Here is a 14,417-nt window from a genome sequence, read left to right as displayed (position 1 = left end):
TTGCCAGGCAGATACAGTCCTCCACATGGCTAACCTCTGACATCAGCGTTTCCTCGCCTCTCTCCTGCCACCATTGCGCCGCCAGTTTCTCCCCAGCGACTCAAGGCAAGATCCCCCCCGCCCAGATACACTTAGCACACTTAAAACACACTTGTGCCATATCGCTTCAACCATTAACCACCCTTTTTCTCCTCCCCGCCCCTCTATTGTTGTATTTTTACTGAGGCTATTTGTGGGCTATTATGACAGCCACATGTAAACACTCATCACTCTCGCTGGCGTCTGCCAAAGCCTGCTGAGTGGACCCAGGTCAGTGCAACAATGCTGCACTGTACTCTGTTGTATTTGTTCAAATTTAACAAGCAAGGCTATGGGGCAAGTAGTTTTTCCTTAAAACTGAGGCCGATAAGGAGATACGTTGCGTGTTTTGGTGGGTTGGAAAGGAAGGTGTCATCGGCCTTGACCCCCAACTTTAAAGTGTCCCCTGGGTGCAAATGTTTCCGGCTGCATGGGACAACAAGTTTGAGAAATTGTGTTGTTTCTCTATGATGTGTTACTGTTCAGTCAGGTATTTTCCAAAGTAGTGATAAAGTATTCATTTGAAGTTTTAAGCTGTGTCCCAATACCATACTAGATACTAATTCCAAGCACTAGTGACAAAATTAAAGGGACACCCCACCAATTTTACACATTAAAATCAGTTTACTACCTGACCTAGCAGTAGATTTTTTTCCTGGTATTTTTGTTAACTTTTTAAAAAATTATCCCACTTTTTACATCCCATAACATCTCTAAGTTACACTAAAAGAAATGTTTTAGAAGTCCCAGATAATTGAGAGTAAAATCACAGTGTAGTTGCACAGCAGTGACTGTTTGGAGGGGAAACAAAGTCGTCCATCTGTTGTTTTCACAGTTTATTTTTATTTCACATCTTTTTTTTACAAACATCATTTCATAATGCAGATTTACATTTTCTCAACACAGTATTTATGCACAAATGCACTCATGAAAGTATGATGACATGGCTGAGCACCACAGCTGAGCACCGTTGTGAATCTTGAAAAAAAAAAAAAATTGTACTGAATCACTACCTGGATCAAAAAATAGCTTTCAAATAATACAAAGAAACTGCCAGGTGAGTTTTGTATTGTATACATATTGCAACAGTTTATTCACAGAAACATTATTTAAAATTAAATTCTTATACTCTATTACTGGCACTAAACTGGCTTCATCTGTATTACATTGATGCAGTTAAACCTGAAAGGTTATGGCTCACAGTTTGAATTATTTGTACAGTCTGAATTGCATCAGACCAAATTAATCCCTTCGTTAGCAGTTATTAGTTGTTTTCAGAAAACTATCCATCTGGTTATTGCCAGCCTTTTGATTTCATACTTCTCTCTCCGACTGCTTGATGTCAAAGGTCATCAAAACAGCCATGTCACTGGATTCCCCGAATGAGGCGGCCAATTTAAGTTGTTGGAGACCGTTCCCGCTGAAAACCTCCCCCTCCCAGACTCTGCTCTTATTCATTTTCATATCAGTTCGCGTTTCGCCCACCACGCTCACCTTCTGGGCCCCAGGGATCCTCACCCTGAAGCGGACCCAGGAGTGGGGCTCCAGCAGGCCCACACGGGGCTCAAAGAGCACACAGCCCTTCCTCCAAGCTGAGTAGACGCAGGGGAACGGAGGCCCCGGCTGATTGCAGCTGTTCCTCAGAACAAAGTCACACATGGGGTTGAAATCGCCACCGGGGGTGATCTTGGCGTACAGGCCCAGCCGATACACCCCAGCATCAGGTAGGCTGACGCTCACTGTCACCTTGCTGTCTGTGTACGTGCAGAAGAGGTGGCGTGAAAGCGGGATAGCTTCTGTTTTGTTCTCCTCTCTGCTGATCACAGTGTGAAGCTCAAGGTCCTGCTGGTTGTGGAAGGTGATGTTACACTTGCCTTGCTGCGTACTCACCAGTGCCGCCGTATGGCTGAATTTGGACAGCCCGGCCTCCAGTGTTCGGGTCCCCGGCCCACATGCTGAGCCCAGGTTAGGAGGGAACAGCTCATCTGGACCGATAACCTTCCCTTTGCAGTGCAGCAAGAAGTTTGCAGCGTTGTTGAATTTAACTTCTGTTTTCTCATAGTCTCGCACAAACACCGACAGGCGGTAGAAACCTCGTAACGGGCAGAGGACGTGGCAGGTCAGGAGGTTTGGTTGAATCTGAGTAGCCAGGCAGCGCTTGGCTACAGTAGCTTCCAGCTCTGGGTGGACAAGTTCACAAAGCACCATAAGGGGTCTGGATGTCTTCAATGACAACTCAAAGATGCCTTCTTCCACCTCGGCAACCTCACTGCCCTGACTGCTGCCTGCGACGCCCAGAGATCCTGCACTAGGCTGCAGGCCCCAGGACAGGAAGGGGTTCTCTGGGATCTCCTCCATGGCTCTTGGTGTCGGACACTCCACTGTGAAGGAGCACACCCAAATCAGAGCAGTGGTGGCCGTTTGAGGTCTGGCAAACACCTTCACGTCGTACGTGCCGGTTGCAGGTGGCAGCAGCTGCAGGTTCATGCTCCTGTGGTTGACTGTTAGGAGTCCAAATGAGGAGTTGTTGGACTCTTTCTGCTCTGAGGCTCCACAGTGGAGGAGATCTTGATGCTGTGTGATCTCATAGGTAAAAGTTACAGGCCTGGAGAAGCCAAGGGACATGTTTGCCTCACCATCATCTAAGGAGGAAATCAAAAGGGGATTTTTTAAAATAGTTTGTAGACCAGTTGAAGGCAAAATTCAAATTTAATAACCTGAGTTAACAAAATCTTTCTTAGTCTCAGACAAAAACTAAATTATATATACAGTAAATATAATAAAAACTCACTCAAAAGATTTTGAAGGGTCAAAAGTTGTGAAAAATGTAAAAACAGGAGCATTAATACATCTGCGCTCCTTTGTAAAATCAATAGAACTAACTGGTCGACCTGTGACAATGTGAAAGTGATGAGGCTGAATCAATCTGAGCCCTATGGCGAAGAAGGCCGAGGTCTTGAAGACCCTCCTCTCGAACTCCTCCAGGGGGATGGGCGTGTCCAGGAGCTGCCATTTCTCCTCATCAGGGAAGTGTGAATCGATGAACTCCTCCGGGTCCGTGAGGAAATAGAAATCATCGAACCTTGGAGGCAACAGATGGGAGACAGCGGGCTGGTTTGAGACTCAACTCGCTGCTGGTTTTTGGGTTTATGAAAATAAAGGAGCAAACTGGCAAACATGTCACCATTGCATAGCTGTGGTGCTTTTATGGAATGGTTTGCAGTGGCTTGAAATTCCCTGTTTGGACTTTTTTGCAGAAAAAACTCCTCCTAAAACTACATCACCACTGAATGATGAATGTGGTGGAATCATCCTTTAATCCCTCTTCCCTCCACAAACCTTTTGACGAAGCTTTCGTGTTCCATGTCTACTCGTCCTGCTCCCCAACAGGCATCCAATAGGAACCACTGTCCTCCCAGAAGCACAGCGTTCCACAGGTGATCAGATTTCACATTCTTGAGGCTCTGGCCCTGACGGTACCCGATGCCCTTACTGTGGCCTGGCACTTCTTGACACTCGATGCCAACCTCTCTGTAAATACAAACCAAACAGTGCACGCTCAATGCCCTTTGTTTTATATCGTGTGTCCTTAATCTGTAGTTCAAGGTTGTTTCTGCTGTCGGCCTTAAATCAGTCGATTCAGAGCGTGTTATTTATATATCCGAAGTGGCTAGCTTGAATTCAGAAGGGATCAAGGATGCAATATGCAGCACAATACTGAATGAATGGATGTAAGAATGGGAACAGAAAGCGTACTCACTGTGTTTGAGTGCAAACTGACATCTAGATGAATGACACACTTTTAAAAAATCTATTATAATATTTAATAAGTAAATTATTTTGTGCACAATGTCCTTCATTTTGTGAATGTATTCATATTTTTTCCAGCAGACCTCTCCTGAACAAAATTATGAAAATCTCAATGAGGAATAAAAGGCATAACAGCGCAGCAAATATCAATATTTTCCAAAGGATTTTCAATGTGTTATTTTCCAGGCTTCGCTTTTGAATACATTTTTATATCATCAGTGGTCCAATAACTATGTGTGCTGTGAATGAGGTTGCTTGTAGTGATGAACCCAAAATTATCACCAAACTACAGAGCATTTTCAGCCCTTTTTAGCTCATTGTTTTGGTTTTCTGGTCCACAAACTGTTCTTATTAATCCTGTTTCCACTGCGACAGGAAGCTGTTTACGGCAAAAAAAGAAGTCTGATAAACCAACTGTGCACTACCTATCCAGCACCAATCAGCTGACAGAAAAAGTTAGCGGCTAGAACATAGTGGAGCATTTAAGAGGTTGATCGGAGACCAAAACAGAGCTAAAAAGAAAGTGATTATCATATCTATATTTGCAACTATATATTTATGGCCAGAAACATGACTCCAAAGTAAAAGTAATGTAGCTCCATGTGTGCTGGATGTATAAATAAGCGTTCACCATAAAAACTTAATATGATGACAGTTAATAATGATAGGTGATAATCTGTCAATGTTGTGTTTACAACTTGCTCCACTGTTAAAGTGCAGCTTTAACTTGAAGAGATTATGGATATTCTTCTTCAGTTTCCAACAACTGTAACTGTTCATGCAGTAGTACAATGGGTGGTACTAATAGCACAATTCAGTTATATGGTTTGGAAACAGTTAGCAGGAATTATACTTTATTTGTAAGACAGATAAAAAATGCAAAAATACTGATCCTAGTCTTTTATAGACATTACAAATTAACAAGTGGTGTACTCGTGTATGAGTCTACAGCTTTTCCTCAGTGTCTCAGAGGATTTTAAGTTTTGCTGTGTTCACCTGCACATTTCAGTACACAGGCAGGAGTAGCCACAGCAAACTCCCCGACCAGCCGCTATCACCTCCTCCGGGGAGCTCAGCTTCTCCGAGTGGCCTAGGTACCCGCTTACATCATACTCTGTGAAGAATGACAGTGGTGCTCATTCATTTTAGTCTAAAACAATATGACATTTTGATGATTACCAATCCTACAATCCAAAATGTATATAAAGGTATTGATTGCAAGGAGCATGTGCACTTAGAACAGAGACACACTTTGACAAATCTTAATTTTAAACAAAATCTATGGTGGAAATTGTTATAAACATATGTGCTATATTACATGATACTATTAAGTATGCGCAGTTCAGTAAAATACCCACCAATATTGTGACAGAGCCAGACCCAGATGGCACGAAGTCTCTCCAGCTCATTTCTGGCTCCCTGTGTGATACTCTGCACTATTGTCTTCACATCATACACACACTTTTCCTTCAGCTGCAACACACACACACACACACACACACACACATATCCACTGTTAGATTTTAAAGTATTCAAACATTATTACATGTAGTCAAACTCATGCTTCAAAACATGCATTCAAACCAATGCCACTGTTTTATTTTTTTCCTCACTCACACACTTACAACATCATCGTATTTTCTAGCTTCTTTCAGTGTCATCCAGTGTATTGAACAAGCCAGTTTACCATCCACGCTCAGGGGTGTGAGTGCTGCCTGAGAGCTGCTGTTCTCGTTATGCTTTTATTGCAGTAGATATTATCGTCCCTCAATGCTTTTCCTGCAGAGCTCAGGAACACAAAGACTCATCTCTGCTGTGCTTTTGTTTTTGGGGGAGGGGTGGGGTTTGGCCATCACTGCTCTTATTTGGCTGTGGTTGTGTTTTATCCTGCTGTGTGATCTTTGCTATGGATGGAAGTGAAGGAGTTACTGACTATAAAAGAGTAGTTTTAGGTAATGAAACATGGACCACGATTAGTCACGATTTTTCTAAATGAGAAGTGAATGGCAGATAAATTTGCACCCTGGCCAGCAATTGTAAAAATGTTTGCGCCATGCATCTCATGTTGTAATAAACTAGAATGTGCAGGTGCTCCCACCTCTGCTCCAGCCATGATGACATGTGAATCAACCCTGTGGAAAACCTCTGAGTTGGTGAAGAGGTCTTTTCGACGCCTCCTCTTCCCTGCTGCCGCAGTGCGCAGCGCCACCCTCTGTCCCAGGTGTGCTTTCGGTTTCAGGTGCCTCAGTTCCTCGGCCTCCTTCCTCACCGCGCTCTTTTTCACCACAGTGATGGTCCTTGCCGCACTCTCGGAAGACAGCTGCCTCTTGGTCGCAGGACGCTGATCTTCGCTTTCCGCCATCAGGTTCTCAAACACGCTCCTCCTGGAGAGCACAGCACTCTGGGAGGCCTCACTGCAAACCAGGACCTGAGGAGATGCCATGTCTCCCCCAGGTGGAGGCTTCGGATTCTCCTGAGCCTGATTCTCATTATGGACTAAAGCTCCTATAACTGTAACAGCACTCGGTTTGCTTAAGATAGTGTTCTCCTGAAGATCATGAAGCTCCAGGGTCTTCACCTGTATGCATTTCTTCGGGGTCACCTCATCTTGCTGAGGATGGAGTGCAGTGCAGGAGAAGGGGAAGGAGAATTTCTGAATTGCAACCTCAGCTGACATTATGCTGGAAGCATGGCGTCCTAACCAGAGAGAAGGTAGATATTTTCAAAAGACAGTAGCCATTATCTTTGAGCTATTTTTAGCTTAATCTGATTCATATCTTCTTCATCTTGCACTATGTTTATTGTTATGCATCATCAGACCAAAGCAAATTCCTTGTATGTTTATTACTTGGTAATAAACCTGTTTCTGACTCAGGACCTTGCTCAATAGCTTAATATCAGACAGATGGGTCTTCACAAAAGAGTCCATAACACTACCGCACATGCTGTACTGGCTGAGACAGAAAGTACTTTATATTCTATATGGTATATTCCGTGTAAGACAGTGATGAATTGGCAATTATATCATGTCTATTCATGACCATAAATGATCGCAAAGGTTGGAATCATTAGTCACTGTCCCAGCTAAAAGCCCAAAGAGAGTCAAATCTTTCACCAGATTAGCATGAACTTATATCCTCCAGTATCTGAAAAACCTGCGGATTCATGACTGTGCTTAACATCTTAAAAATAAGCAAGCTGAGATTTTAGTTGAAACTTAGTAATATGTCGGAGAAAAAAGTATTCCTTTACAGGGGCAGCAGGCTCGCATAGTTGTTAGAAAGACCAGCTGTCCTTCAACCTGATGACCCAGGCTCAGGACCTGTGTTGGCAAGTGCCCTCCCAGCTTAAGTGTCCTTCAGGCAGCATGTCACTTTCAGCTCTGCGGGCACAGTGCTGTGGCTGTCCCTGACCTCTGACCTTCCTTGAGTGCAACTGAAGTGAAGGTCCCAAAGAGTATCGAAAGGTATCATCCAGTATGCAAACTCCTTAAGATAATTCATGCTACATTTTTTCAGAATACTATTTACTTACTAAAAACAAGATCATACAACATTTTTTATATTACTTCCTTAACTGTTCATGATAACTCTTAAAAATGCTGATTTACCTCAGATTTAAACTCACAAAAGAGAAGGTCCCCAGTCCCAGAAACCTAGTCCTGGTCAGTTAAACTGTCGCTACATCCCTAAAAGTCACTGAGGCTCTTACTTACCCTGAGCGGATTTAAAATGCCTGCTGGATGTTTGGTGTGTCGGGCAGAGATGTTTCCACTGTGTGTTCTCAGTGGTCCCCAGTTGCAGGGGGAGGCTTATATACTCTCCCGGTGGCCTGCCAGGACAGGCCCCAGAATAACAGGCCTAAAAATACTACAAAGCAGTTAAGACCAGCCAATAGAGTAAGCCCCAACTGAGGACTGTGACGTCTGTGTCTGTGTGTGTGTGTATGTGTGTGTGCGGCTTACAGATGTATGCTCTGATGTGCTGGTGTGTGTTCAGTACATGCATTCACCAATCAGTACATACACACTACAACGTATCTGGACACACAAGTGAGTGTGAATTTGTGAATGTGTGGTCGCGCATGTCAGCGTTTGTCCATATATGTATTGTGAATGTGTGCATTTGTGTGGCGTTGATGGGCGGGTGGAGGGGTTGAGCGGGCAGGTGGGAAGGTTGGCGGGTGAACACGTGTCGGGTCCGACGGAGGGTTTGGATTCGACGAAGAGTTGGCCGTTCAAAGAAAGAGATAGAAGGGTTTATGGAGGGCTTGGCATACAGTGACACCTACATCAGCATCAAACACACACACACACATCTCAGCTGCACTTTGCAAGACACCTTCACTGGTGACATACAGATTAGTTTTATTAGATCAGAGATATACAAGGGAGATCTTGTGAGGTTAGTGGCTGCACATTCAGATAGAAGGTCAAATCAAAAAAGCTTTTTGTTGAGCAGGCTGGTGTCTGTCTCGGTGTGTTTTACAGGCTCACATTTACGGTTCCTAAAACAGTCAATGTTCACTAAATAGGCAAGGAAAAAGGAAGAAGAAAACAATCAAAAGAGCAAAACATTTTACACAAATAATAGACAAAAACTTTGAGAGAGGCTTTTCAAAGAAAGATCCTCCTCCTCAGACAGCTGGCTGTTAAACAGGAGCTGTGAATGAGGCAAAAAGAAACAAAAAATGTACATAAAGTTGTAACAGTTTCTAAACACAAAGGGTTTTTAATCTGACAAGAAACATAAAAAAATCTATAGAAGTACAAATTAAAAAAAAAAAAGATTTGGGTATTTTGGGAATTTAAATCCTGGATCTACTTTTCTTCTGAATGCAGTGAAGTGGAGGTAAAGGTATTGTATGTAACTCCCTATAGAACCACAAATTATTATTTTTACATTTCAGTTTTTGTATGAATTTAATAAAAGAGAAATATGTTAATTTGTGAGCTTTAGAGACGCTGGTGCTGATGCTGGAATTTTTTTTTCACCTTTTAACGCAGCCAGGCTAGCTGTTTCCCCCTGTTTCTAGCAAAGCTAAGCTAATCACCTGTGGCTCTTACTTCACATTTAGTGCACGCCAAGCCACCAAGAATAGCACCGGGCTTTGAAGCCAATTTGACAGAGTGGCCAAACTTTGTAATTACAATTTATTGTGTCTTGTCATGTGATGCACACTGGCCCAAAAAGACTTTTTCCCATAGATTTACACATCGTGAAAGAGGCATCTGTAAATCAGCGGATACATTTTTTTGAGTGTCACAACCCCCACGAAATGACTCCTTTCACTATCAGAATTTGATCTATTCAGTCCGATCAGATTCCCCCCCCACCCCCGCCATCTTTAAGCCCGATGAGAGACAGAGACAGATGAAGATTAAAATGTAAAATTTAAGAAGATGTAAACAGAGGTAGGTAGCAAGACACCCCATATAAGCACGCAATAACAAAATGTGGACACAGGTAGCAAGACACATAATATAAACACAATATAAATGTAATATAAACATACATATGCAACATATAAAAATATGAATATAATATAAACAACCTATACTAAATTTACCTTAGGCAAAAAAAAATGTCTGTGCCTTCTTAGTAGTCTATTTCCTCAGGCTATTTCATGCAGAGGGAGCTGAGAGCATCAAGGGTTTATCACCTTTACCTTAAACTTAATGCTGAATTTTCATCTCTTTCACGCATGTCTATATGTTATAAATACTGTAGGATTATTGAAGTAAAGCAAGTCCTAGAAAACTGCTTTTGAACCTCCATAAAAAACGAGAGAGAAAAGAGATATGAGGAGAACTTTTTGGGTGATCGCCATAACATATCATCCAACAGATACAGTATTACATAACACTGCCATATGTTGGTGTTGATGTTGAAATGTGGGCACTGCGGAAGGACTGCCACCTCCGCCGGTGGTGGATCCTCAGCCAGCTGACTGTGAAACCGTGTGGAGTAATAATGCCATCTGGAACAACTGTCAGCCAAGGAATCTCACTCTGGCTTATTAGGGAAAGCAGAGGAGCAGGGGGGGATTCTCTCCAACTTAAGGAGAGGTGAAACACACAGAGGGGAGATGTGAAGTACTGACATGGCAGAGAAATGAAAAGGAAATCACTGCAGGCTAAAAATGAGTGGCGTTAATCTGCTTCCAGGCACTAGTGAATTTCTTATAGTGAGAAAATATGGATCCCATTTCCCTTTCATGAGCTTTAGATGTCAGATTTTTTTTTTCTTCTCCTGATTTATCTCTTAATCCACCAACCACTAACACTATTTAACCTGCCAAGGTGGTGTCGAAATTTTGGCCAAGAAATTTGAAGGTGTCTTGCCTCTAAAGTGGTTATTAAATACACATATAGAGTGTTATATATAGCAGTAGCAATGTTATTTATGCTTACTGTTGAGTCTGCACTCCAGAACAACCTAAATCTTGGTAAAATAGTTTGAGAAAAGAAAAAATCTTAACTGAAGGTCTACCTATTAGCCGAACCCTAACCCTCTAACCCTAACCCCCTAACCCTAACCCTAACCCTGACCCTAACCCTTTTTTAAGAACTTTCAACCACATCTCATGATCCTCCTTAGCTGTTATCATTTGACCAAAGTTCAATACTTAGCTCATTTGTCATGATGTGACCTACTGCATCTTCACGACAACGGAGCAAACTCCATCGTTTGAGGAAGACCTTGAGATGCAGTTGAAAGCACCAGCAAGTGGACCTTGAGTTTAAAAAAAATGTCAAACTGCTGTTTTCAAGGTTGAGAATGAGCTTTCACACTGAACTTACACACGTAAAATGCTGTACATAAACCTTACAGCATAAATCAGAAATTACTTTACATTTTTAAGCAAATGAAATAAAAGTGCAGTGGATAAAATTAACATGCACTATGGACTTGGCAAAAGTTGGGCCATGTTAAGCTCGCCAGGTGGTTCCAGCTGTGTGCGGTACTGTGGCTAAATGCAGCTTCACTATATTTACTTCTTACTGGAGGCATCACAAGCTGTTTCCTTAAGATCTGAGGGAGCTACTGGGTGTGTATTCGTCAAACATATCAGAAACATATTTTGGCTCTAGGCTGTTATGTGATTTATAAACTAGCTGGGGTACCTTAAAATCTATTCACTAACTAACCAACTAACTCACTGGGAGTCAGTGTGAAGATTTAGGAATCAGAGCAATGTTTCATTTGTCTTAGATCTTTTTTTATTGTAGCAGCAGCAGCAGTCTGAATGCGTTGCGGTTGTCTTTTTAGTCAGATCAGACACGACACCATTGCACTCTGCTGGAGATGAAGGCATGAATGAGTTTCTCTAAATCCCATGTGAGCATGAGACCTCTGATTCTTGCTATTTTTAGATGATCAAAAGTCATTACTGTGGCTGTGCTGTGCAGCTGGAACTACAATCTGAGTCCATTAAAACAAAAGATTTTCTAACTTGGACGCTGTGAGGAAAAACCTTGAGAGCGTGACAGAGTAACTGCTATGATCAGAGGTTTGACTTCCTCCCACAGATCTCTGGGACCAAACCTTTAAAGTCTGCTAATAAGTATGTGCCGTACAATATAGAGCACACCTACCTTATGAAATAATTAAGTAACTCCAGTGAGTATACAAGCATACCTGCCACTGCCTCAGAAGTATCAGTACTAAGCTTATTGCAGTTCTCCCCCTACTTTTTAACAGCTGGTGTATGTGGCTTAAAAAAGCATAATCTGGACAGCTGGCCTCTAAAAATAAAAATTCAATAATGGATGGGTTGTTTATGCACTGCAATTTTTGACTGTTAACTCTAAAAAACACCCAGTGACAAAGCCCAACATGTCCTGGAATGAAAACACTACTGAAGCTACAGTAGGCCAGCATACTTACAGTATCCAAAGTAAACTCACAGCCTGGTTCCAGACCTCTGAATCACCGCCCAGGTCTCCGATATCTTTAGTGATCCAAATATGAATAAATAGAATATTTTATAAGGTATATGTTCCACAGTAACCCATAACTTTATCATAAGCTTGTGGCCAAATATTTCCACCATTATTCCTGTAGACTGTAGTATCAGTTTCCCACACTGTGGATAACACATGAAAAGGAGCTGAAAGGAGGCATCATCTTTATGACAGTAGTTTAGCAATACGTTTCAGCAATGTCATATAAAACCTTATTTTACCATTTCAAGGTAGCAGACTAAAGGAGACAGTTTTTATCTGTCAGGGCACCATTATTATGGAATGACCTGCCTGAGAATCTCTGACTTATCTTCTCTTAACTCACTTCTAAAAACTCACTTTTATCTTTCTATAGTGTTTATTTATTGATTGATTTATATTTGTTTTTTATCGTGTATCTGTGGGAATGTTCTTTTATGTCTGCCTTGTAAAGCACTCTGTGATTGCTGGTTTTGATAAGTGCTATATGAATAAATTTTATTATTATTATTATTATTATTAGTAGTAGTAGTAGTAGTAGTAGTAGTAGAAGTAGTAGTATCTCAAATAATTCATGTTTATGTAGCCTAACTGTTAAGTCACATTGCTGCAATAACCTCATGGAATACATAAAGCACTTTTATTACTTTTAACAGATATAAGCTACTAATGATGTTGCGTTAGCTTTTTGGAATATTTGCCTGAAATGAATACAAAATATAAATTAGTAAATGTTTTACCATGTAAATCAGAGGTACAGTATATACATAATTACAGACTATGACTTGATCTTGTTTCTTATTTGTTTTCTGAGTGGTTAGGCTGGTGAATCCCAGCCAGTGGTCGGACAAATGTAAGGTCATGAGATGATTGACAGGATAGGAAAGTAGAAAAAACCCCACTTCTGTTACATCAAATTATCTATTTCAGACCTTTCTCTAGGTAGCTTTGCATCTGAAATTATTCAAATACCATAAAGGGGAAAAAAGACTTTGTTTAATCTGGTCATAACTGGTGGACATACTTTACACAGCTGATAACGAGGGTTTGCAAGTTGACTTTGTTTCTTTTTAAGGGTTCATAGGTTGGGAAACACTGGAATAAGCCACAGAAAACTTTCCATAAAGTTTTATTTCTGATAATGCATCTATGTAAATAATAAAATAGTTTCTTATCTAATTTCTAAACTAACTTTAAAAATGAACTACAACTAATTTTGTGTATTTCTCAGCTTGAAGGAGAGTAATTATATGCACATCTTGTAGGTTCAAGGCTATCAGAAAACAGCATTGATGAAAAAAGGTAACGCCTGCGCATTTACTCCAACAGTTTAGTTTAATAATGACAACATTTTGATAATAATTGGATTTTTGTCAGGTCAGAATGTTTAAAAAATGGAAACCACATCCTTATCCTTATCATGCACACCAATAGACTGACAAACTCTATGATGGCAGGTGTGGTTAACCTCAGGGTGATAAACATCCCAAAACAATTAATAATTCAATAAAGTACATAGAAAAAAACAGCAACACAAAAGCTACAGAACAATACATTACATTCATCATGCCATACATCAGAATCAACATCAACTACGTTCACAAATATATTGTAATAAGTAAGAATTTACAAAATGTGTGTGTGTCACAGTCTAGAAATGTACAACATATACAGTATATATACAGTATATATACAGTATATATATATATATATATATATATATATAGAGAGAGAGAGAGAGAGAGAGAGAGAGAGAGAGAGAGAGAGAGAGAGAGAGAGAGAGAGAGAGAGAGCCATCATGATACAACCTTAAGAGAAAATGTTTCATCTCATACTCTTGATTCAGACCTCTAGGTGTGAGAGTCTAGAGAGTGAAAATATAAAAACTTCCTATTTGGATTAAGAGGATATTTAAATCGCCTCTCAACTCACCTTTCTCAACTTACCATAATTGAAAATATATGTTTTACAAACATAGTGTTTACAAGCTTTACCTTTAAGATAAAGTTAGTCGTTTTTAGTTATTTTCTAATTAGTCTGTGTATCAAAAGACTTGCCAATAAGGTTTCAATCATATGTTTTGAATTTGGTGAACTGTATCTTTACCTACAGTAGACCTATATGTACTGTACCTTTATATATGACTACTGCAGTAAAGAAATACTGCATCTGAGCAGGTGTTACACTGTATTTGGTGACCCATCAGATTCTGTGACCTGCAGTGTTGGAAGTAGTAGTACTTAGATCCTTTACTTAAGTAAAAGTATCAATACCAAAATGTAAAAATACTTCATTACAAGAAAAATCCTGCATTTAAAATCCTACTTAAGTAAAAGTACAGAAGTATTACCAGCTAAATTTACTTAAGTGATTAGTACTTTTACTTCAGTATAGATTTTAAATGCAGCATTTTTACTTATAATAAAGTATTTTTACATTGTGGTATTGATACTTTTAAGGATCTGAGTACTTCCTACAGGTCACATAATCTGATGGGTGACCAAACACGGTGTAACACCTGCTCAGATGCAGCGTTTCTTTCTCTCTCGGACATGAAACTAATAACTACTAGCTGAGCTTCTCT

The 14,417-nt window shown here is 40.6% G+C and overlaps 1 protein-coding gene across 1 annotated transcript; it reads right to left on the bottom strand.

The window, feature by feature from the left end:
* Positions 1-899: 899 nt before the first annotated feature.
* Positions 900-7,745, bottom strand: ky (kyphoscoliosis peptidase). The gene is made up of 7 exons (XM_067614124.1): positions 7,604-7,745; positions 5,987-6,585; positions 5,247-5,361; positions 4,885-5,002; positions 3,418-3,609; positions 2,970-3,160; positions 900-2,720 (listed from the first exon to the last, which is right to left on the bottom strand). Exons 2-7 carry the CDS (start codon positions 6,563-6,565, stop codon positions 1,393-1,395), a joined length of 2,523 nt encoding a protein of 840 aa, XP_067470225.1. The 5' UTR covers positions 6,566-6,585; positions 7,604-7,745; the 3' UTR covers positions 900-1,392.
* Between the last annotated feature and the right edge of the window lie 6,672 nt (positions 7,746-14,417).

This window comes from Thunnus thynnus, chromosome 16 (genome assembly GCF_963924715.1).
Source record: "Thunnus thynnus chromosome 16, fThuThy2.1, whole genome shotgun sequence".
Lineage (NCBI taxonomy): Eukaryota > Metazoa > Chordata > Actinopteri > Scombriformes > Scombridae > Thunnus > Thunnus thynnus.
Note: the sequence above shows the minus strand (reverse complement) of the source record. Positions and strands in the feature narration are given on the sequence as shown.